This window comes from Rattus norvegicus, chromosome 6 (genome assembly GCF_036323735.1).
Source record: "Rattus norvegicus strain BN/NHsdMcwi chromosome 6, GRCr8, whole genome shotgun sequence".
Lineage (NCBI taxonomy): Eukaryota > Metazoa > Chordata > Mammalia > Rodentia > Muridae > Rattus > Rattus norvegicus.
In genome coordinates, this window is record NC_086024.1 from 58,889,631 (window position 1) to 58,913,868 (window position 24,238).

The 24,238-nt window shown below is 39.0% G+C and overlaps 1 protein-coding gene across 5 annotated transcripts in view; it reads left to right on the top strand.

Moving 5' to 3' along the window:
• Positions 1–24,238, top strand: part of Crppa (CDP-L-ribitol pyrophosphorylase A) — a 276,760-nt gene that overhangs the window by 42,081 nt on the left and 210,441 nt on the right. The window contains exon 4 of one of the 5 annotated variants that reach the window (XM_063262263.1): positions 3,408–22,927. Coding sequence (XP_063118333.1) covers positions 3,408–3,446 — 39 coding nt within the window. The 3' untranslated portion in view covers positions 3,447–22,927. 5 annotated transcript variants of the gene reach the window in all.

The following is a 24,238-nucleotide window of genomic DNA, read 5'->3' on the forward strand; positions in this document are numbered from 1 at the left end:
CACAGCTTTGTTAGACAAGCATCCTGCAAACAGAAGCAGATTGGCTTCCTAAACACTGACAGCTCTTTAAGCACCAGAGGAAAGATGGTATTGTCTAGAACTGGGATAATGGCCAACTAGACTACAGTTTCATAGAGACTACTCAAAGCCTATACAGTATAGAACTTACATTAACATCTGTAAGTGCCAGCACTTACTTATCAAGCCAGGGTAGGAATGTCATCTATCAGGCATGTAGTCAAGAGGTTACATCCCAGAATCCCAGAGAAGGAAATTCTCAGAGTGATGGATGGATGGATTTATAGAAAATCGTGAACATGGAATTTAGCAGATTGCTGAGATCACAATCACTAGATTGAGGGTAGTGCTGTATGTGAAAACCTGAACTGAGCTAATTTCAGGGAGAATAGAGGACCAATTTGGGGAGGAACGTTGGCATATTTAAGCAGGAGAAAAAGTGGGTAGGTATAAGCAGTTTTAGATCAAGAGAGATGACCTAATAGCTCACTGACAGAAATGATTCACTAGCAAACAATGTTGCAATGATGGATGGACCCCTGTAGTATGGGTATTAGCTCTAGGGAGTAGGTCTTTATACAGGGAGGGGTTGTGAGCACCATATTTAGGCTTTTGTTTCATTCTTTTCTTCTCTCTCTCTCTCTCTCTCTTTCTCTTCCTTCCTCCCTTCCCCTTCCTTCCTTCCTTCCTTCCTTTCTTTCTTTCTTTCTTTCTTCTTTCTTTCTTTCTTTCTTTCTTTCTTGCTTTCTTTCTCTTCCTTCCTCCCTTCCCTTCCCTCCCCTCCCCTCCCTTCCCTTCCCTTTCCCTTCCCTTCCCTTCCCTCCCTCCCTCCCTCCCTCCCTCCCTCCCTCCCTCCCTTCCTTCCTTCCTTCCTTCCTTCCTTCCTTCCTTCCTTCCTTTCTCTTTAGTTTTGTGCTAGAGAGTGAACCAAGGAATTATCCTACCTTTTCTGATTATAAAAGTAACAGATATGTTTTGGGAGTATTTATAGCAAGCCAAGGGAAAAATTGAGAAATCTGCAAAGCTATGAAAGGTTAGTCATTTATGTGGCCTTGAGATATAGACTTATATCGACGTTTTCTTCTTCAGGCTAGAACTTCTCTTTGTGCAACTCATGTGAAACATGCACACTGGAACTCACCATTTTCCAATAGCTGAGTAGAGATGTGCTCCTTGTTGTCAAGGCTGTGGGAGGCTGAGGAATGAGGCATATGCACTTGGTGTTATTGGTGACTTTGTTAGATATTGAGAGTGACTCTGGAGGGCCCAGTGGCCACACTTCTGCTCTGCCTAGTCTGCTGTTCTTAGTTCCCTTGCTGCTTCCTGCCTATCTCCTCTGTGCTCTGACCATTTTTAGCTCCTTTTACTTCCTTCACATATGCTTCCTTCTCCTGGGATTTGAGTTCCAATTTTATGTTGCTTTTCAGATACGAAAAATCTTCTTCCAGTTCCAGGTGGACAAGTTAGGCCAAGCCATTCTGTGCTTTTAATTCCTTCCCTCAGTGCCTTAGGAATTCAGCTGTGACCGTCTGATTGCAGACAGACGGTGAGCCCCATGAAGGTAGATGTCTTAGCTAGGGGTTCAACTGCTGTAATAAAACACCATGACAAAAGAAAACAAAAGAAAAACAAAACAAACAAACCAGACCAAAACAAACCAAAAACACTGGAGCAGACAAAGTTTATTTCATTTTACTGGCTGTAGTGCATCACCCGGGGAAGTCAGGACAGGAATTCAGGTCAGGTACCTGGAGGCAGGAATAGATGTAGAGGCCACGGAGGAGTGCTAATTACTAGCTGGTTCAGCTTGCTTTCTTATACCATCCAGGACCATCCACCCAGGAGTAGTACCACCTCCTGTGGGATGGGCTCACCTACATTGATCATCAACCAAGAAAATGTACCACAGGTTTGCCCACAGGCCAGTCTGGTGAGGCCTTTTCTCAACTGCGGTTTCCTCTGCCAAAATGACTATAGCCTGTGTCAGATTGATATAAAAGTAGTCATCACGGCACATTATCATACCTGTCTTACTCTTAGTGGCCTTCTAATATTTTATTAATATCACATTCATATCTGTTCAAAGAATAGCTGTGAAAGGGTGTGTGAGCTTGAGAATACAGGGTGTGTGTGTGTGTGTGTGTGTGTGTGTGTGTGTGTGCGTGAGAATGCAAGGTGTGTGTTTGTATGATAGAGAGAGAGAGAGAGAGAAACCATGAAAATACAAGGTGTGTGTGTGTGTGTGTGTGTTTCTATACATGATCCTCAGATACTTCTCTCTGTGGGGTTTAGGTCTTTATGCAAATGTCATCCCCTCTGAAGTCCATATGGGGCAATCCTTGTCATGCACCTCTTTGTTTTCTTTATTAGATGTCACCTTCTCCTAACGTCTGCTCGTCTAATTCTTCTATTATGATAGAATTTCAGTTCCACGAGTGCAAGAACTTTGTCTTATCTGCTTTACCTCTAGTAGCTGGAAGATGTTAAGGTTCATATTTGGTTCTTAATACACATTGTTGAATTGAATTTTGTGTAGAGATACATGTGTATGCAGATATAGTGCTACCAGTGGAATGAATTGTGTTATACGGGTAAGCTCTGTCTCTCTGTCTCTGTCTCTGTCTCTATCTCTGTTTCTGTTTCTGTCACTCAATCTCTCTGTGTCTCTGTCTATCTCTATATCTATCTATCTATCTATCTATCTATCATCATCATCTGTTTATTTCTGTGTTTGAATGCGTGTGTGTATATAAGCCCAGTGGTAGAACATATATCTGATGTGTGAGACTTTTACTTCAATTTGTCAAACACAGCAAAGAAAGCAAAAGAAAGCACAGAAACTAAACCAAACAACAACACCAAAATATCCTCAAGCCCTCATCTGTCCTTCATAAAACTTTCAATACATTTATCATAAAATCATAAGAATTATAAGCAGACATTTGTTTTTGAGGTTGGTAATTTGTAGTATTTTATTAAAGTGAAAAATTATAATCAAGCTATCAATCTTGATATCAGTTAAATTGTATCATGTTCATTATCAGACATTTAAAATCATTAAAATTGTTTTGCATCATTGTTGCATAAATACTCATGAGAGCTGTTATAGTAACAGGCATATTTAGCTCTATACTAATGTATAAAATGAACTATCTGGTTTTCTAAAGTATACAGGAGTTGGACACACAAAGTAGGAAGATTGGTTGAATCCATGAATGCTGAAATGTTAATACCATGTCTGGATATTCTGATAATTTAAGAGTCAGTAAAATCCACAAGCTTGGTACTTGGGTTACTTAAGATTATAATATAAATATTTAATTATTTTGTTCTGGGATCTTCTGTGAGATTAGATATTCATTGGTTTTCTTTTGTTTCTTTTTCTTAAGATCATCTGGAAAACAAGACTACCCTTTGGGAATTTTTAATGATATAGTAAGAAGTTGCCAAAGGAAAAGGTATCTAAAGAAAATAGCAAGAATCAACGAAAAGGAATAAATTTTGTAGTTAGTAGCATGAACTAAGACCCAGAGTGGACCCTGAAATTTCTACTAATTTTTCAAATATGTCATTGTATCCTTATAGTTTTAAAGCAAACAATAGCGTATTATACAGAAACGTTTTCCAATTGCACAAGACTATCTTTTGAGAAAGCTGATGTGGTGGTCACAGATCACATCCCAGGCTTCACTGTGAGGAAACTCTACCTCACTTCTTGCACAACATTTCCAAGAATACCATGTTTAGAATGGTTGGTTTGTTAATTAAAATTTCAAGAATGCACAGGCATAAAAGATATAGCAAGATTTACCAATGTCAGAAGCATTCTATGGGATGAATTATTTGATTAAAATTTTGATGTGCTATCCTAGACTTTCATGTGGATCTATGTAGTATTTGCATGTTATTCTAAAGTAAAGGTTTAGAGGGAAATCTTTTTACAAGACTTCGCCTACTAAATTTTTAGTGCAATGTCCTCAGCTTGCACTGACTTTTGCTATGTCCCCGTGTCTGAAGGATGAGAAAATAAGGAATATAATAGGGATTTTATTCCTAACACATATCCTACCCATGACTCACATGGACTAAAATGAATGACGTTTGGGTCTTAGCTAGTCAGTCTATCTGGATTCAGCCGCTGAGTTAATAGGAAACCTCTTGAAAAGATGGGATTATCTGAAAGATGTTTTGCTTTTTCTTCAGAGCATTGTGATTATTGGTTGTTTATCTCTTGTTTACAGTCTTACCTCTTTTACTGTTTTCTTTCATCTTGGATCATTCAGCTAGCATGAACAAGGCAGTACGGAGTGCGTATGGGCCTTGGAGTAGTGGCTGAGGGTTTTGATCTTTTCAATTAGAAAACGGAGACTAAGAATGAACCTAGTGAGGGACCTACAGAGTTATGGAGAAAGAGGACATGTTTCTTAGCGCATCTATATCTATATTTCTTTCTATCTATCTATCTATCTATCTATCTATCTATCTATCTATCTATCTATCTGGAAAGGGATGAAAAGATGTGTGTGTGTGTGTGTGTGTGTGTGTGTGTTTGTGTGTGTGTGTGTGTGTGTTTACATGATGTGCAAATGAATGGCAGGAAATAAGGAGAAATGAAAGTGGAATGGATAGGGATTAAGAGGTGAAACACTGCATCAGAAAGAGGAGGCTTTCCATGTTCATGCTTCTACAAACCATTATTTCATTCTGCAGAAGCATCAGTTGCCAGCTGTGCACAGTAGCTCCTGGTGCACCTTGGCTGGGAAACAGTAGCTCTCGGTGCATCTTGGCTGGGAACGCAAACAGGACTTGCACCTGTGATGCTCCCTGGCGTGGCCCGCACTCAGTCTCTGCAGCGTGTTGGAAGGTGAACACTCTCCAAGCTATGGTGTCCTCTACTTTAAATACTCTGTCATTTTCTATTTCTATGTTGTTTTTCTCTAACAGTTATTGCAACAGGTATGCTAACTTATTGCTGTTATTTTTCTAACCCTCTTATGAGAAAATTCCAGAATGTAGATCAAGATTCTGTGGCCTTTGCTGGGGCTTTAAGCACAAAAGTCCTTATCTGAGAAATTCTTGGTCATTAGTCTAAAATCCATAAATTGTTTCTTCCTCTGGTTTAATTCTGTGTCATATGTGGTGGTATATTTTATTCTCATGGTCCTCTGATTTAGTTCTGTGTCATGTGTGCTGGTATATTTTATCCTCATGATTATTACTTTCTTACCTTTGCCTTCCATGCATTTGGAGATCATTTAAAATATTCTGTAATTCAGGGATTCTACTTTTTTTCTTCTCTTAACTTTTTGACATCATTCATTAATCATCCACTCAGTAATTTGTGTCTCCTTTGTGTGGTTTAATATCTGTTGTATACCTATACTAAGTACTTTGGGGTTCATCATTTGTTGATTTCAGTGAAGCCACTTCATTTTAATTTTCTTAATTACTTTCAAAAATGTCTTCTTGGCAGATGCTCCCCAGGAATGTAAGCCTTAGGCAAACCTTAAATGCTGATACAAGAAGATATATTACTAATCTGCCCAGTGCCTCAGGAGTACACAGAGCTTACCTTTTCATCTCCCAGATAGGCTGAGCAGAAGGCTTGCATGCCTCTTTGAGTCAACTGTCCAAAGTGACAGGACTCATCTGCCTCTGTCTTAGCTTCAGTCTCACAGAAGGTCAAACTCTGACCTATCAAACCTTTCTCCTGTCACTAAGCCACGTCGGAAATGAGGAAAGCCATAAACCTTGGCAGATGCCATGACACTTTGCCATAGTATCGACAGAGAGTAACACAGATAGTGCATCTGCAGATATAGGATCTGGAGCTCACATGCTATCCTGTTGGTGTACAGGGCTGGGAGGGACCTAGAGACTCCGAGGACAGGCATGCTGTGTTACTGGCATCCCATGCACCGGCTTTCATTATATTTCAACCAGTTATATATCGGATAAATTCCTAATGTTTGCATTTTTATTGGTATTCAGTGGAATTATAAAGAATTAAATTGCAGTTCTTACAGTTTAATTCTTAGTTTTGAACATCCAAGTCATTTACTCAGAACTTCTACTAAAAGGGGCGTTGCTTCCTATATTATATATTCCCTTAGGGATTTCTCATGTTACTATTTTCTGTTACACATCATGGACAATCTTTATTGCTACATGCTTGTTTGCCATTGGTGTATTGAATTCATACATGGCAAATATTGAATACTTAGTGTTAGCCTATGCTTGAGTTGACGTGCCATGTTTTCCTCTACTTTGGCTAGGACCTTAGTGTAATTGTGTTGAACATCGAGCCTAGTCATAGTTGAATGTATACCACTGTATGATTTAAAAAATTAAAAATTTGTCTTTTATCATAAAATATGACGTGACCTAAAGATGTGCTTTTCTCCTTTCGTACTGAGGAATAGAGAATAGTACTTACTGTAAAATGCTTAGAAAACACCACCACCAAACCTTTAGACTTTCGTCCTTGTTCACACTTCTTTAGAGACTTCAAGTTAACAAGACGTGAAAATATTTCTTGTGTTAGGTTAAACAGATGAAAGACTATGGCTTGGATGTGGTTGGATTTTGAATGTCTGTAAAAATAACAGAAGAAAATCAAAGGAGTGAACACACAGAGGCCATAGACTCAGAGCCTAGGGAGGGGCTAACAAAACATGCCTCTTTCTTCCCGTGGTTGGCTCTGAGTTTGTGCTATTGTACCAGAAAAAAAAAGAACCTCATGGAAGTTTTTGGTTTGGAAGACTATTTGAGATACCACCTTCTTCTCATGTGAGAAAGTTAAAGGCGGGTATGGCAGTGTGAGAGACGTAGAAACTATTGCTGTATGTTCTCCTGTAAGGAGGGGCGCTGGCCTCTTGGCATTTGCTTTTCTTTTCACAATCCTGATTTCTTTGTGTACGAATTTGGCAAGCAGTGCTGCCTTTTTTTAAATGATAAAAATGAACTTTAAGCCACAGTGTCACCTCTTCCCAATCTTTCACTATGAGATTCTGCCCCTCGGAGTAGGGTGGACAGTCAGGAGGGGCCAGAAATGATAAGGAAAACTGACACTGGCGGACACTGGAGAACTAACTGTAACTGAGACTCATACTTTTGGTTTTGCATGGTGAGAAGTGACAGTTTCTAGTTTCCAGGCTATCATCTGACAGAGGGTGGCAGACTGATCAGGGGCAAAGCAGTCTAGGATGGTTGCGCCATACTTACATCACAAAGTGCATGCAGACAAGAGCGTCCACTGTTTAGTGGTCAGAAGGAAAACTCACTGACTGGTGTTAATAGCTGAAAGTCTAGTGGTATCCATGGTGAGGTCACTTAGGCTTGGCTCTCTTTGCTCCTGTGGCCCTCACTCAGTCCTTTTAAACCTCAGCTGTACAGTGTGTACGTCACTGTATTGGAGCTTCACGGCCTGTGTAAACCCTTTCTCATGCAGGCTGGCCTGACAACTTCCATTCTTTGAATTTTTGGCTTTTTCTGTTTTAGAAAGTTGTAGTATGATACAACAAGTAGGGCGACATGGACGGTCTATTTTATCAAAAGAATGTAGGTTTCAAAACCAAATCATGGGCTTTTCAAACCTTCCTCCCTGTCCTTAGGCTGATGAAGGAGCTCTTGTATGTGTCCCTGCATTGTCCGCTCTTCCTCTGTGGTAGATGGTTCTGCGTCAGTTTGACCATCTGGGGATTATGTTTGGTTTGGGTTGATCAGTAGTGCCATGGAACCATGCTAAGAAGGCAGACATGCGGCAGACACGGCTCTCTCCAAGGACTTCTCCTGTCAGCCAGGCTGAACAAGCGACTTTAAAGGTCCTTGGGCCTTTCAGGCTGTTCTTGCCATTGAGGTTCATGGAAGAGCATGTTTACTTCCTGCTCATTGAGTGTTAGTAGCAGTCATTGGGCTGGGGACCCACAGAAGCAGTGGGCAGATGCAGCCCTACTGTTTTTAGACTTTCCTGTGAATCCCCTTAGCTCCCCTTCAGTGACTGGTGAGCATGACCTGGCAGACTCAGGGTTTCCTCCTGCAATATTCCTACCAACCCTTTTGTTCTCTTCCTTCCCTAGCTTCCCAGCCTTTTAAGATCTAATCTTCCTGATTTAGCACATATGCTTATGGTGCTTCTCTTCCCCATGTGGCTTGCGATTCCACTTCAAGCACAGAGGGCAGACTGTTCTCTAAGCCACTAACATGCGCCCAAGCAACCCTTACTTTCCTATATTTCCAAGGCTAAATTATTTTCTTGCCATGTTTTAAAATGCATATACTTAAAAATACCCGTGTCTCATATAAGGTAGTCATTTTCTGAGATGTTTGATGCCAGTGTTGTTTGTGTTTGTAATACAAGCTTCTTGGGTGAATCACAAAGAACTAGCTGGTGCCAAAAGACCTAGAAGGAAAAGCTTTGCTTTTAAGTGGTTTTGGCAGGGGCTTGGTTTGTTGGTATGCATCCTCGTACACTGAAAAGTCTGTGTTATTTCTAATATAAGGTTCTCTACAGAAGTTAAAGCTAGCCCGTTTATGAATTCAGCCATGTTATAAAAATTACCCAGCTCTGAAGCACTTTGTGGGGCCCATACCCTGCAAAGTTACATTCTCCTGAGCTACATTAATATTTATCTCTTGGTCCTCGTGTTTACTCATCTTGTGTTTTATTTTTACACTGTTGGAGATTGAACATAGGCCTGTTGCCTGCTCTTCAAGTGTTCTGTCACTGAGCCATGACCTTAGCACCAGTGTCACAGACTTCTGCTAATACAATATTCATATTTTCCTTGTGCATGATTTTAAGTTTAATGTCATTGTTTCATGGACATCCGAACCTGTAGGCATTAGCATTTTTAGAAAGTCTTTGTCATTTTCATCTCTGAGCTAGTTCTGGGTTTTTGTCAGTATCTGGATAACTACTCATTTACACAAGACTTTGAGAAAACTCAATTTTAAAGATTTTTTTTTAGGTAGTAAAAGTAAGTAATTTTTGCATTTTGAATTATTTGGGTAAGATTTTGTTTGTTGAAATTCATGTGCATTGTTGAATTTCAAAATAGTTATATATTTCATAAGCCTTATTGTAATTATGATGAAACATAAGACTATGGACTATGTCCTATGGATTGGATCCAATCACCACTTAGGATTTGACTCTTGGTTATGACGTAATAGCCAATCCTCTGGAGGACAAAGCTGACAGTGTGCCTGAGGGTAGTGGTGATCAATGATGGGTCAGCTGGACAAACTTATATAGAGACAATGTGGTCAAAAGTATGCCAAAATGGGGACATATGGGACCTGTGAGAGGGATTCCAAATGATTGGAATTTATGAGATGCCACTAATACATTACCTCACAATGCTAAGTCTACCCTTCCCTGTCTTGGTGGCCTCCTTAAAGCTCCTTTGGTAGGACATTTTAAATTGGTAGACAGATAGCAGGTGAAAAGGCTTCTCTTTACAATTCTGGTATGTATACATTTTTTTCCCTGCTGCACAGCTCCCACTGGTGTGAGTGCAGAGCTCAGTGGGGTTAGTTATGCAGCAGGATTTCACACCTCTGCTGACGTCTTGTTGTATGTCTGCTGGTTTCTTCTGTCTACAGTTCTGTGCTGGCCATCTGCAGTTTCCCGGGGTTGCAACAGTAGACTTTGAGGTTGGCAGTATCCACAGGTTCCAGTCTTCTAACCCCTGGCTATCCAGAAGGATCCCCAGCTTGTTAGTTCCTTGTCTGTTGATTGTGACATGTTAGTCTTGGCTTGATGATGGTAAGCCAACTCTAGCCTCACCAAGCTGTTAAACTCTTCCAATTTCTGGTAGGCTATGGCTCTACTTTTCACTGGAACAGAGGTTGGCCTGGAGTTCAGCTCCTGCTGTGATAATAGGTATTTGATAAACACTGGTGGGGTTTATCACTTAGAATCCATATGTGCCATGCCTTGAACAACCTTCTGAGAACAATACAAACACCTATTGGGTTCAGGACAGAGTTAACATTTATTGTATATTAAATATAACTTGCACTACGGCAGTACTGGATTTTAAATGAGACTCCTGACAAAAAAGAAAGAAATTGCTGTAAAGTATAGGCTAAGAAATTTCAAGACAAACGCAGAAAGAAATAGTAAGAAAACAATAGGCCCCCAAGTTCTGTGAATATATTGTGTGTGAGTAACAGTGAATCGAAGGATGGGATTGTGAACTTGAAATCAGGCTTAGTTCCAGGAGACCACAGTAGAAACTGCTGGTTGCCATTCAACCTGGACCCAGGCCTGGAACAGCGGTGCTTCCCTTGTGGCCTCCCATTGGAGCAGACAGGGGCCAGCATGCATTTAGAGAGGAAAAATCCCCAGGAATTTGTGGTCATCTTTAATTCCAAATAGCCATTATGTTTTCAGAACAAGAAATATGTAGCATGGCTCCCAGAGTTTCAGTTGCTCATTTGCTGGAGTAATTCAGTACGCTTTCAGTCAGCCTACTTCTGTCCAGGAAAGAAGCTGTCTCATTTGCCAGAGCATTGAGAAGGAACCATGCAGTGCAGAAAGTATATATAAAAATAAAACCAAACTTTTCTTTTAGCTAATCCTTTCCTTTTTGGTTTAGGTTTTTTTCTGTCTCTAGAAAAGTGTTTGTTACGTTGGTATACCTACACCACTCTAAGAGCAAGCTTCCTCCCAGTTCACAGAACTCTAGTAGATTTATGAATGAATTAAGATGTTTATTTTCTGGTGAAACTTTGGTCTTTAGTGGTTTCAATTACACTTTGCTATTTAGCACAGCTAGGATACAAACGGTCAAACTACTAAGAAGGTATTGTTATACCTTTAAGTAGTCCAATCAGCTTTTCCTTTACAATTATGCATAAAGTGGTAAGGAGTTTAAAATAAAATCATCGTGATATAGAGAGACGATGGTTCAGCAGCTAACACCTCCTCCTCTTCCAGAAGACCCGGGTTTGTTTCCTAGCATTTACATGGCAGCTCACGTCTGTAACTCCAGTTCCAGGTGATTGATTTTCTTTTCGGGTCTCCACAGTCACCAGGAGCATGGCATGGTGCCTACATGCAAGCAAAATTCCCAAACCATAATAATACATTGTTACAGTGTAGAAAGTAAAGGTCTTCATGCTATAATGCTGGGTGAACTGGAGCCCCAATTATAACAATAAGCACTGTTCACCAGTGCTTCCTTTCTTGGGTCGTTCTGGCACTTTGATACCCTAATTCCTTTACCATCAGGGATGTTAGACACCTGAAGCAAGGAGGATGGTGGGTCCACCATGCCCACTTCTATTTCCAGCTCACTGACTCAAAAGAATTAAAGCCACAGACTTGTTTCCATAACTATAAAAGAATGGTTTGGATGAGTTGATTCCCAAAACTCTTTTGTGTTCCGACTTCATGATTCAGAAAAGATCAAGGCTGTGATTACTCAGACAGCGTGGATGGAGACTGTAAGGACATCCAGTTATCATTTTGCCAGTTTCCTGAGTATTATTGGTGTGAAGCATTAATCCAGTTGTTGACGACTGCACTGATGTAGTGATTCAGTTCAGGTGTGTGAGGTAGTGTGGTGGCAAAGACAATTACTGTATGAATCACTGTGAGGATGGTCTATGTTCTGGTGGGGAAGAAATGATTGCTTCCAAAGAGATTTCCTGTTTGGAGATTAAAACATAGCAGGAGGGCCATTTTGGTGGCACAATACCATTATTGTATGCAAAGCTCTCATACTAATTTACCTTTTAGCTTAAGAAACTAAAACATACTTAATAATTACTTCAGTTTACACAACATAGCATATTGTTTCTTCTTTTTTTTTTCTCGACAGCGATTATGAAGGAGGGAAATAAGGTGAAGATCTAGGATTTACACAAATGCTATGAATTAACCTGTGACAAAATCCCGTTGACAGAGAAAGAGGCACAAATCCTCTCCACTCCCTGACAAGGCTCATACATAACAGAATCTCACAGACTGCTGGCATTTGGTGCAGACTCAAAACTAAGATCTCAGAGTCCCGTGCCCTGTACAGTGCCTGACACTGAGTTTCTACCCTTTCTCTTAACTTTGACCCACTTCCTTTCTTGGAAACCTTCTGCTATACACTGTCCAATCTTTCGTTCTGAGACTCAAAAACTTGTGTATCTGCCCCACTCAAGTCCATGTCAAATGTATTTGTTATTGAATAAAAGGAAGAAGTCTGTGTCTGATGTTTACAGCAGCTTGCTCGGGGCACTTGGTTACAGCTATGGTTTGGATGTCTGCTTCACATGTGTTCTTACTTTGAGCAGATTCCTAGCTCCTATCAGGGACTAGAGATTGATTGGTAACAATACATGTGCTGTAAAATTATTAGGCCAGTGGAAACTGAGCTAAAATGGCATCCATACCTTTCCCTCAAAATCTCCTATCCTTGTGAAATTTCCACAGTCTTTGCTTGTGCGAGGGGGAAAGGGAAGTGGTTTTCTGAATGCATACTCTGGGGAAGGAGCAATCACTAAGAAGCAGTTGTCTCATCCTTAAAACGAGAAGTCAGTAGTTGTTCAGAGAGATTGTCTGTTAGATTGCAAAGCAAGATAAAAGTTGAAGCTCTGTTATCATTCCTGATCCATTTCCCCAGCACATCTCACAATGGTAGAATGGGTGATTCTAGGCACAGTTGTGGTAACACATACACATGAGACATTACTACTGTGGCAAGCACCTATTGGATAAGATGTGGTAACCTAGGTCCTAGATCTCCTCAGCAGCATGTGTTTACTCACAGTTTTATCTATTTTTTGTCTTTCCTGTTTAATGTTATGATTTAGTCCTAAAGCTAAGTGTATTTGTGATTTGCATACCTCAGGGAAAGTAAGTGTTTTGGAATAGAAGAAATAAGATATGACTATTTTCTGATGGCTGCAGTTCAATGAGGAAACCCAGGAAATCTATTAAATGAATGTGCTCAATGTTTAATGACATTAGAGTCCTTTCATGGGAACACACCCTTTTCTCAACCACAATGTCCTTTAGGGTAAACAAAACTACAAAGAAAAAACTCATATGTCCCCACTTCTCAGACTAGCTAAAAATTGAACTTTATTTTTTATTTTCTCCCAAGGTAATTTCAAATTTTTTTGTTAAGTTAAAAAAGAAAAGTGAATGTCTAGAGTCTCCTTGGGTGGAGGAAGATAGGTTTCATCATTGCATGCAGATGTTTCTACCATGGAGCCTTAAATGGAATTAGGAGTGCCAGGAAGTCACGTGCACCTTCCTCCTAGTTTAATGTAGGCTGGTCTACTCACCACATTCCTGGTTCTGATGTCCTGTGCGATGCACAAATGTCCTTTGTTTTCAACCATGGTACAAGTCATGTTACATCATGCCTAGTGTACAAAGGCAGCATGGCATCCTGTAGGGGGAAAAGCTGAATTATATATTGAGTTCTGTATTGTTAATTTCAGTTTTCACTCATGCCTTTATTAATAAAGGACTTTATTGAAGGGGTTTTCCCAATAAAATGTTCTTGCCATCAAACTTTTTCATGAAGTTATCACTATATTACTATATATAGAATATTGGTATGTTATTCTGTATTTAAAGTGTAATGTGTAGATACTTGTGGTAAGCCATTTCTGTGAAAAATGAGTTGAATTTGATAAATTTTATATAATCAAGTTGTTTTATATACTAAAACCACTTTTTAGGTTTTATCCTAAAAATTGATAGACAAAAATTGCATACATTAATGGTGTATCAATATGTGTACACAGTGGTATACTCAAACTAGACTAATTAACCTATCCATTGCATTAAATTATGTTTATCTTTAGATACTTTTTTAGTCTTTGAAAGTTCCATAGCTTTATACAATTAGAGTTTGATCCTATCTATCCTCCACCACCTCCCTCCAAGTTCCTCTAGAAGCCCTCATCCTGTCTCTCTCCCACCATACATAATGTCCTCCTTTTCTTTTCCTTACTGATATCCTGCTGAATTCAGTTAGCGTTGCCTATGTGTGTATGATATGTGGGGCCATCCAGTGAGGTGTGGGCTGCATAGCAGTGACCATATCCCCCAAAGAGAGTGACTCTCCTTCCCTCAAAGCCACCAACTGCCACTAAGTCCTCCAATAAACTCGGTGTTGAAATCTTAACTGGCCGGTCTTGTGCAGAGAACACCAAGAGGTACTCTCTCTGGTTTACCTTCTCATCGGAGCATGTATGAGGCTCCTTCCTCCCCATATTCCCTCATCCCTTCCATTACATGTTTGATGATAGGGCAGCTAACTGGCGCCAAGCTATATCTGTGTTTTTCTTTGCAAATGTTGTACCCCTTGAGCATTTGTGTGTAAGCCCTCCTTTTTGGAAAATCATTTTGTCAGGTCCCTTTCCATTTTTCTATCTTTGGTTGTGAGCCTAGCCTTTAATGACCGGGCCATCTTTTTGACCTATTTTTCAAGTATGGTATTTCTTTTCAATTCCCTTTCCCCCTTCTACTTTTGCCTTTAGCACCTTATCTGATGATTTGCAAATGCTTTATTCTGTCTCTGGGATGTGGAGAGTGTCTCCTTGGCAGTGACTTCCTCTTCAGTGGGGAAGCATTTTTGTGTGCACCCTGCTCATCTGTTTGTGGTGTAGTTGCTTGTGGTTCTGGGAGCTCTAACCAAGAAACGGTTCAGATCTGTAGTGTGCCAGTGATATGAAGCTTTCCTCTTAATGTTTTCTACTGATCCAATAGTTTGAGTCATTATACTAAAAATTTCAGTCTGTTTTAAATGGAGCTTTGTAAGAACGTTGCAAAATGAAGCACTGTTTTAAGTCTCTATAATGTGGGCAGCCAGTTTTCCTGGGGTTATTTATTGAAAAGACTGTTGACATTTTGCGCTTATGGCATTGTTGTTGAAAGCCATTGGAAGTACATAATTTATTTTTATGTTTTGTACTATGCTCCATTATTCTTTGTGTCTATTTCCATGTCAGTCCATGATTTTTCTGTGAGTTACTTTAACTTTGTGGTAATAATATGAAAGACTGTAGTTTGATACCTTTTTTTTTTTTTTTTTTTGGTTCTTTTTTTCGGAGCTGGGGACCGAACCCAGGGCCTTGCGCTTCCTAGGTAAGCGCTCTACCACTGAGCTAAATCCCCAGCCCCAAGTTTGATACCTTTAATTTTGTATTCTTGTACTTATGATGAACTTTGGTATTTGGTGTGCTTCATGGTTCATATGACTTTATGATTTTCTTCCCTATATTTCTGTAGGATGTCTTAACAATATTTTTCCAAACCATGAATACCTTTCCATTTACTTGCATGATTGCAAATTTCTTGCATCCATGTTCAAAATTATTTGTTTGTTTGTGTGTGTGTGTGTGTGTGTGTGTGTGTGTGTGTGTGTGTGTGTTGTATGCCTGTGTATACCTGAGTGTATGTACATATATCAAGTGTAGGTAGCATATATCTGTGGAGGTCAGAAGAGTGTATAGACTATCCTGGAATTGGAGGTAGGCATTGTCACCAATACAATGAGTATGCAGTTTAGGCCCTCTGCAAGAAAAATAAATGTTCTTAAATGCTGAACAAAGTCCCCGTTCATGTTTTATATTGTTCAGCATCTTTATCTGTTGCTCTTAGAATTATTTTTTTTGTTGAAAATCAACTATTGCCTCATACAATATATCCTGATTATAGTTTCTCTTCTCTCTAGTCCCTCCAGTTCCTCCCTACTGTCCACCTGCCTGGATCCACTCATTTTCTATCTGTCATTAGGAAAGGATAAGTTTTTTTTGGAATAGCTATATTATAAAATATAATAAGATGAAGCAAAAAAAAGACCCTATCATATCAAAGGTGGACATGGCAATCCAATGGAAGGAAAATAGTTTCAGAGGTAGGCATAGGAGTTAGAGACCCACTCATTCTCACAGTGAGGAGTCCCATAAAAGTATTAACCTAGGAGCAATAATCTATACAAAGAGGATCTGGTGAAGACCAGTGTAGGCCATGTTCTTGCTGCTTTAGTCTCTGTGAGCTCACATGCACCTTGCTTACTTGATTCAGAGGGCCCTGTTCTCCTGGTGTTCTCCATCCCCTCTGGCTTTTACAATTTTCTGCCTTCTCCTCTGGTGGTTTTCTTTGTAACTCACTGCCAACTGCAGAATCATGCTCTACTAGTGACCCATATCCCAGAGACCCAGAACTACTCTCTACCAGGTACCTGATAGCAACCACCCTTGGTTAGGTTCCAGATTGGGACAACAGCGATCAAATAATAAAACATTCAGTCATCAAAGAGAGTATGTATCAAGACTACACCAAGAAACAACTCAAATGTCATAACTACAGATTCTTAGGCCCAAGCACAAAAATATAAACTTAAACAACCAAGAAAGTATGCATCCTCCAGAAGCCAGTAATAGGTTGTGAGAAAAGCAATTTAACTAAAGCCCAAGATAAAGAACTCAAAATAATAATTATGAATATGTTCAAGAATATTAAAAGGGCATGAAAAATACATTAATGAATACTGTGAAAATTTGAACAGTTGAATGAAATAATGAAAATAATTCAAGATATTAAAGTATAATTTAACAGAGAATTAGAATTATAAATAAAAACCAATGTGTAATTAGCTCAAAATGAAAAACTTGAGAAGTCAAACAAAAAGCTCAGAACTAATTCTCACTGACAGATTAAAAGATATGGAAAAGTGAGTTTCAGGTCTTGAAGATAAGGTAGAAGATGTAGATAATTATCAACGAAAATATAAAATTTAATAATAAAAAAATCAGCCACAAATCATCCAGGAATCCAGGGACATTATGGAAAGACAAAGCTAATGAGTAATAGTTATAGAGGAAGAAGAAACACATGTCACAATTACAGAAATATTTTTAAGCAAAATTATAAAAGAAAACTTTTTCTGTTTAAAGAAAGATAGAAAAGCCACTAAAAAAGAAAATAGATAAGACCAGAAAACAAATAACATATAACACATAACAACCAAAGACTAAAAATATAGAACAAAGAAAAAGTATTAAAAACTTTTAAGGGTAAAAGACCAAGTTACATATATATTAGAATAACACCCAAATTTTCAGTCAGAACTCAGAAAGGCAGAAGGATCTGTATAGATCTTCTGGAAGCTATGAGAGACCACAGGTTCCAGCCCAGACTATTATACCACAATCAACAGATAAATAAAAAACATTCTATCATAAAAACTAATTTAAGCACTAGTTCAGGTCTACAAAAGACACTATAAGGAAAAATTCATGTTGCAAAATGTATTACACCTAAAAAGATACAGGAGTAAAACATTCTCAGGATATTTTATGAAAAATGGGTAGGGGGCCAGTGGCCCAGACCGCAACGAAATAAATGGAATTAATGAACAATATTCTATAATAACATTTGATACTAATGTTCTTAATCCCCTAATAAGAAAATATAGACTATCAGATTGGATTAGAAAACAAAGTCATTTTTATGCTGTATCTAATAAACACACCGCACCATCAAGCACAAACATTATCTTAGGATGAGAGGATGGACAAAATGTGTTACAAGTGAATGGAACAAAAAAGTAAACAAATGTAGCTATTTTAATATCTCAAAAATAGGTTTCAAATAAACACCTAAAAGATATGGAGCAATACATATGCATTGAAGAAACAAAAATCAAAAAAGAGGGCTTTATAATTTTAAGCATTTATACACCAAACACAAGGGCACCTAAGTTAATAAAAGAAATACTATGACAGTTAAAACAAACAAAAAAGTACATATTGCTTCTAACACAGTTTACCTGATCTTGATTTAACTTTAGTACCTGATATCTGTCTAGAAAATTGTCCATTTCATTCAGATTTTCCAGTTTTGTTGAGTATAGACTTTTGTAGTAGGATCTGATGATTTTTTGAATTTCCTTAGATTCTGTTATTTTTATCTCCCTTTTCATTTCTGATTTTGTTATTTAGATACTCTCTCTTGCCCTCTGGTTATTCTGGCTGAAGGTTTATCTATCTTGTGAATTTTCTTAAATACCCAGCTCCTGGTTTTGTTGATTCTTTGTATAGTTCTTTCTGTTTCTACTTCGTTGACTTCAAGTCTGAGTTTGATTATTTCCTGCCATCTACTCCTCTTGAGTGTATTTGCTTTTTTTTTTTTTTTTGTTCTAGAGCTTTCAGGTATGCTGTCAAGCTGCTAGTGTATGTTCTCTCCAGTTTCTTTTTGGAGGCACTCAGAGCTGTGAGTTTTTCTCCAGGCACTGATTTCATTGTGTCGCATAAGTTTGGGTATGTTGTGCCTTCATTTTCATTAAATTCTAAAAAGTCTTTATTTTTTCTTGAGTAGTGCATTGTTCAGCTTCCATATATATGTGACTTTCTGTTGTTTTTGTTGTTTTGTTGTTTTGTTGTGGCCTTAGTCCATGATGATCTGATAGCATACATGGGATTATTTCTTTCTCTCTCTCTCTCTCTCTCTCTCTCTCTCTCTCTTTTTGTATCTGTTCAAGCCTTCTCTTTGGAGTAGGTACCACGATGTGCTGAGAAGGTATATTCTTTTGTTTTAGGATGAAATGTTCTATAGATGTCTGTTAAATCCATTTGGTTCATAACTTCTGTTAGTTAAACTGTGTCTCTGTTTAGTTTCTGTTTCCATGATCTTTCCATTGATGAGAGTGGGGTGTTGAAGTTTCCCACAATTATTGTATGAGGTGCTATGTGTGTTTTGAAGTTTAGTAAAGTTTCTTTTATGAATGTGGGTGCCTTTGCATTTGGAACATAGATATTCAGAATTGAAAGTTCATTTTGGTAGATTTTTTTTGACAAGTATAAAGTGTCCTTCCTTGTCTTTTTTGATAACTTTTACTTGAAAGTGAATTTTGTTCGATATTAGAATGACTACTCCAGCTTGTTTCTTGGGACCATTTGCTTGAAAATTTCTTTCCACCCTTTCACTCTGAAGTAGTGTCTGTCTCTGTCACTGAGGTGTGTTTCCTGTATGCAGCAGAATGCTGGGTCCTCTTTAGGTATCCAGTCTGTTAGTCTATGTCTTTTTATTGGGGAATTGAGTCCATTGATGTTAAGAGATATTGATGAATAGTGATTGTTGCTACCTGTTATTTTTGGTGTTAGAGGTGGAATTATGTTCTTGTGGCCATCTTCTTTTGGGTTTGTTGAAAGAAGATTACTTTCTTGCTTTTTCTAGGGTGTAGTTTCCCTCCATGTGTTGGAGTTTTTCATCTATTATCCTTTGTAGGGCTGCAGTTTTGGAAAGATATTGTGTAAATTTGTTTTTGTTATGGAATATCTTGTCTTCCCCATCTATGGTAATCGAGAGTTTTGCTGGATACAGAAGACTTGGCTGGCATTTGTGTTCTCTTTGGGTCTGTATGACACTGGCCCAGGATTTTCTAGCTTTCATAGTCTCTGTTGAGAACTCTGGTGTAATTCTGCCTTTCTATGTTACTTGACTTTTTTCCCTTACTGCTTTTAATATTCTTTCTTTGTTTTGTACATTTGGTGTTTTGACTAATATGTGACGGGGAGGAATTTCTTTTTTGATCCAATCTATTTGAAGTTCTGTATAGGTTTCTTGTACATTGATGGGCTTCTCTTTCTTTAGGTTAGGGAAGTTTTCTTCTATAATTTTATTGAAGATTTTTACTGGCCCTTTAAGTTGGGAATCTTCAATCTCTTCTATACCTATTGCCCTTATTGTGTCCTGAATTTTCTGGGGTTTGGGTTAGGATCTTTTTGCATTTTCTTTGACTGTTGCGTCAGTGTTTTCCATGGTATCTTCTGCCCCTGAGATTTTCTCTTCTATCTCCTGTATTCTGTTGGTGATGCTTGCATCTATGACTCCTGGTCTCTTTCCTAGGTTTTCTATCTCCAGCGTTGTCTCTCTTTGTGATATCTTTATTGTTTCTATTTCCATTTTTAGATCCTGGATGGTTTTGTTCAATTCCTTCATCATTTTGTCTGTGTTTTCCTGTATCTCTTTAAAGGATTTTTGTGTTTCCAAGGGCTTCTACTTGTTTATCTGTGTTCTCCTGTATTTCTTTAAGGGAGTTATTTATGTCCTTCTTAAAGTCTTCTATCATCATCATGAGATGTGATTTTAAATCCAAATCTTTTATTTTTCTGGTGTGTTGGTGTATCTAGTACTTTCTGTGGTGGGAGAACTGGGTTCTGATTATGCCAAATAGCCTCGGTTTCTGTTGCTTATGTTCTTGAGCTTGCTTCTCATCATCTGGTTATCTCTGGTGTTAGTTGGTTTTGCTGTCTCTGACTGGAGCTTGTCCCTCCTGTGGGCCTATGAATCTATGATCTTAGGAGTGAGAGCACTCCTAGGAGACCAGCTCTCTCTGTGCAGGATTTTGGTCTGGAGGGCTGTGGGACAGCCTTAGCTCTGGGCACAGATGGAAGGATCCTGTCCCAGGTGGCTCTCAAGTCCCTGTGCCCTGCATGCTCCTGGTGGTTCCTCTTTGGACAGTTATTGGAGTGAAAATGGTGGTCTCACCCGTGGTCTTAGGAGTGAGAGCACCCCTGGGAGACCAGCTTTCTCTAGGCACAATTTGGGTATGGAGAACTGTGGTACATCCATAGCTCTAGGCACAGATGGAGACAGCATATTCTATTTTTTTTAATGTATGTGAGTATACTCTTACTGTTTTCAGACACATTGGAATAGGACACTGGATCCAATTACACATGCTTACGAGCCACTATATGGTTGCTGGTGATTCTGCACCTCTGGAAGAGCAGTCAGTCCTCTTAACTGCTGAGTTATCTCTCCAGCTCTATACACTTTGATATTAAGAATAATGGCAAGTCTTTATTTTATTTTTTCCCTCTAACCCTCCTGTGGGTTGTGTTCTGTTGTGTATGACTTCCATTTCTTGCATGCTTCTTGGAATATTTCTAGTGAGAAATTCTGATGGGTGCATTTTCCCTCAATTTTTGTTTCTTTGAATCAGTATTCACTATTTCTGTCTAAAGAAGGGAGCATATTATAGAATGTAGAATTCTCATGGGTGGTGTTTTTTTTCCCTCCCCAACACTAGCTATTACACTTAGCTCTCTCTTTGTGTTTGTATGACTTCCGAGAAATCAGTTTCATAGGTCTCCTGGCTGTTTTATGTGTCAGTATTTACTCTCCAGTTTCTTTGAGGATTTTATCTCCCACCTTTAATTTTGTAGCTTGAGTATTCTATGCCTAGCTAAAGATTTTTGCTATTTACCCCCTGGATCTGTTTTTTACTATCTGATGTTAAGTTTAGGAGATGATAATTGTTTCGATTACTTTTTTGTGGTCTTATTCTTTCTTCATTGTGTTTGCATTTTTGTTATCTATATTATATGATAATATATTTGTTTGAGGCAAGGTCTTTGTGGGCCAGTGTGACCTTGAACTCCTAGTAATTCTCCTGTGTCAACCTGTTTTATTTTACAGATTAAAAATTAATTTTAATTTAATTAATTAATTAATTTATTTATTGTAGAGTAGGCCACACTTGAGTGGAGGTTAGAGCAACTTGTGGGATTTGGTTCTCTCTCTATCCACTGTGTGGACTCTAGGGTTTGACCTCGTGCCTGGCATGTCAGCAGGTGCTTTTACCCTTTGAGACATCTCTTCATCACTAGCAGCTCTTGTATTTGCTCTTTTAATACACTTTTTTTTCAGACTTTGCTTTCCCCACTTCTCACTTTAACTTTCAGATGTGTATGTACAGCTCTCTGCAAGCTGGAGAGTGTTCAGTTATTTCCCGTCTATTCAAAGCACCTTGTTTCTGTTACTGCTTTCAATTTCTAACAGTCATATAAGATTTCTCTCCACTTAATCTGTCCATCTGTTGTTCTATGATGTCTGGTTTACACATGCGAACTTTTTGTGTATAATCTCACAAACTTAAGTTCTGGTAATTCTATTGTCCTGCTTGTATAGTTAGGTTCTTGTTCCTTCTATTCAACTCTTCCTGCCTCCTTTCCCATCTATATCTATATCTATATCTATATCTATATCTATATCTATATCTATATCTATATCTATATCTATATCTATATCTATCTATATTTATATCTGTATCTATATAATTGAAAAGTGGGTATGCTAAACTGGGTATTTGTGGTAAATTGGACTTTAGTAAGTTAGTGATAAAGCGTCACTATGGAGAAATGTTCCATATTCCTGTGATGAGAGGTGCATTTGTCTGTCTGGCTCTGAGTTTGTAACCTAATTCTTGTTTCTGGTTAGGAGAGGCAGGAGAGCTAGCATGGGTTGAAGCTGGACATCTCCTTTTCCTGTGTGGAAGGCTTGAGATGTGTGAGCTAAGGGTTGGTTGCCATTTTTGGCATAAAGACAATACTAAGATCCCACACTACTACTCCCACTACAGCAAGATAACCAGAGACACTGATGGGCCACACCACTGCAATGCTACTTTCCCCATTATGGTATTTAGGCTCCTGTCAAATTGGTTCAATGTGCAGTTTCACAGGGAGAAAAGGGTAGTATCTTTCGTTTGCTATTTGGATGGCGATTGAGCAATTGCTCTCATTCTCAAGTTTAACATTCTCCATCTGTCGCTTTCATCACACCTTTTGGAGAAATGAATTGCATCTCTACTCAGGTTCTGTGAGTGTTGGGGACAGGTACGTATGGAGAGTAATGGTTTTCTGCTTGGAGCAGGATATACACAAAAAGAATGTATAAAATGCATCTAACAGATATTACTTTTCTCCTTTCCTCAGGAATATTGCTTTAGCTTTTATGACCATTCTAGAGCCTACAAATATAGGCTAAAGAATTTTTTTTTATTAACTTGAGTATTTCTTATATACATTTCGAGTGTTATTCCCTTTCCCGGTTTCTGGGCAAACATCCCCCTCCCCCCTCCCCTTCCTTATGGGTGTTCCCCTCCCCACCCTCCCCCCAACAATCTAGTTCACTGGGGGTTCAGTCTTAGCAGGACCCAGGGCTTCCCCTTCCACTGGTGCTCTTACTAGGCTATTCATTGCTACCTATGAGGTCAGAGTCCAGGGTCAGTCCATGTATAGTCTTTAGGTAGTGGCTTAGTCCCTGGAAGCTCTGGTTGCTTGGCATTGTTGTGCATATGGGGTCGCGAGCCCCTTCAAGCTCTTCCAGTTCTTTCTCTGATTCCTTCAACGGGGGTCCTATTCTCAGTTCAGTGGTTTGCTGCTGGCATTCGCCTCTGTATTTGCTGTATTCTGGCTGTGTCTCTCAGGAGCGATCTACATCCGGCTCCTGTCGGTCTGCACTTCTTTGCTTCATCCATCTTGTCTAATTGGGTGGCTGTATATGTATGGGCCACATGTGGGGCCGGCTCTGAATGGGTGTTCCGTCAGTCTCTGTTTTAATCTTTGCCTCTCTATTCCCTGTCAAGGGTATTCTTGTTCCCCTTTTAAAGAAGGAGTGAAGCATTCACATTTTGATCATCCGTCTTGAGTTTCATTTGTTCTAGGCATCTAGGGTAATTCAAGCATTTGGGCAAATAGCCACTTATCAATGAGTGCATACCATGTATGTCTTTCTGTGATTGGGTTAGCTCACTCAGGATGATATTTTCCAGTTCCAACCATTTGCCTACGAATTTCATAAAGTCATTGTTTTTGATAGCTGAGTAATATTCCATTGTGTAGATGTACCACATTTTCTGTATTCATTCCTCTGTTGAAGGGAATCTGGGTTCTTTCCAGCTTCTGGCTTTATAAATAAGGCTGCAATGAACATAGTGGAGCACGTGTCTTTTTTATATGTTGGGGCATCTTTTGGGTATATGCCCAAGAGAGGTATAGCTGGATCCTCAGGCAGTTCAATGTCCAATTTTCTGAGGAACCTCCAGACTGATTTCCTGAATGGTTGTACCAGTGTGCAATCCCACCAACAATGGAGGAGTGTTCCTCTTTCTCTGCATCCTCGCCAGCATCTGCTGTCAGCTGAGTTTTTGATCTTAGCCATTCTCACTGGTGTTAGGTGAAATCTCAGGGTTCTTTTGATTTGCATTTCCCTTATGACTAAAGATATTGAACATTTCTTTAGGTGTTTCTCAGCCATTCGGCATTCCTCAGCTGTGAATTCTTTGTTTAGCTCTGAACCCCATTTTTTAATAGGGTTATTTGTCTCCCTGCGGTAACTTCTTGAGTTCTTTGTATATTTTGGATATAAGGCCTCTATCTGTTGTAGGATTGGTAAAGATCTTTTCCCAAT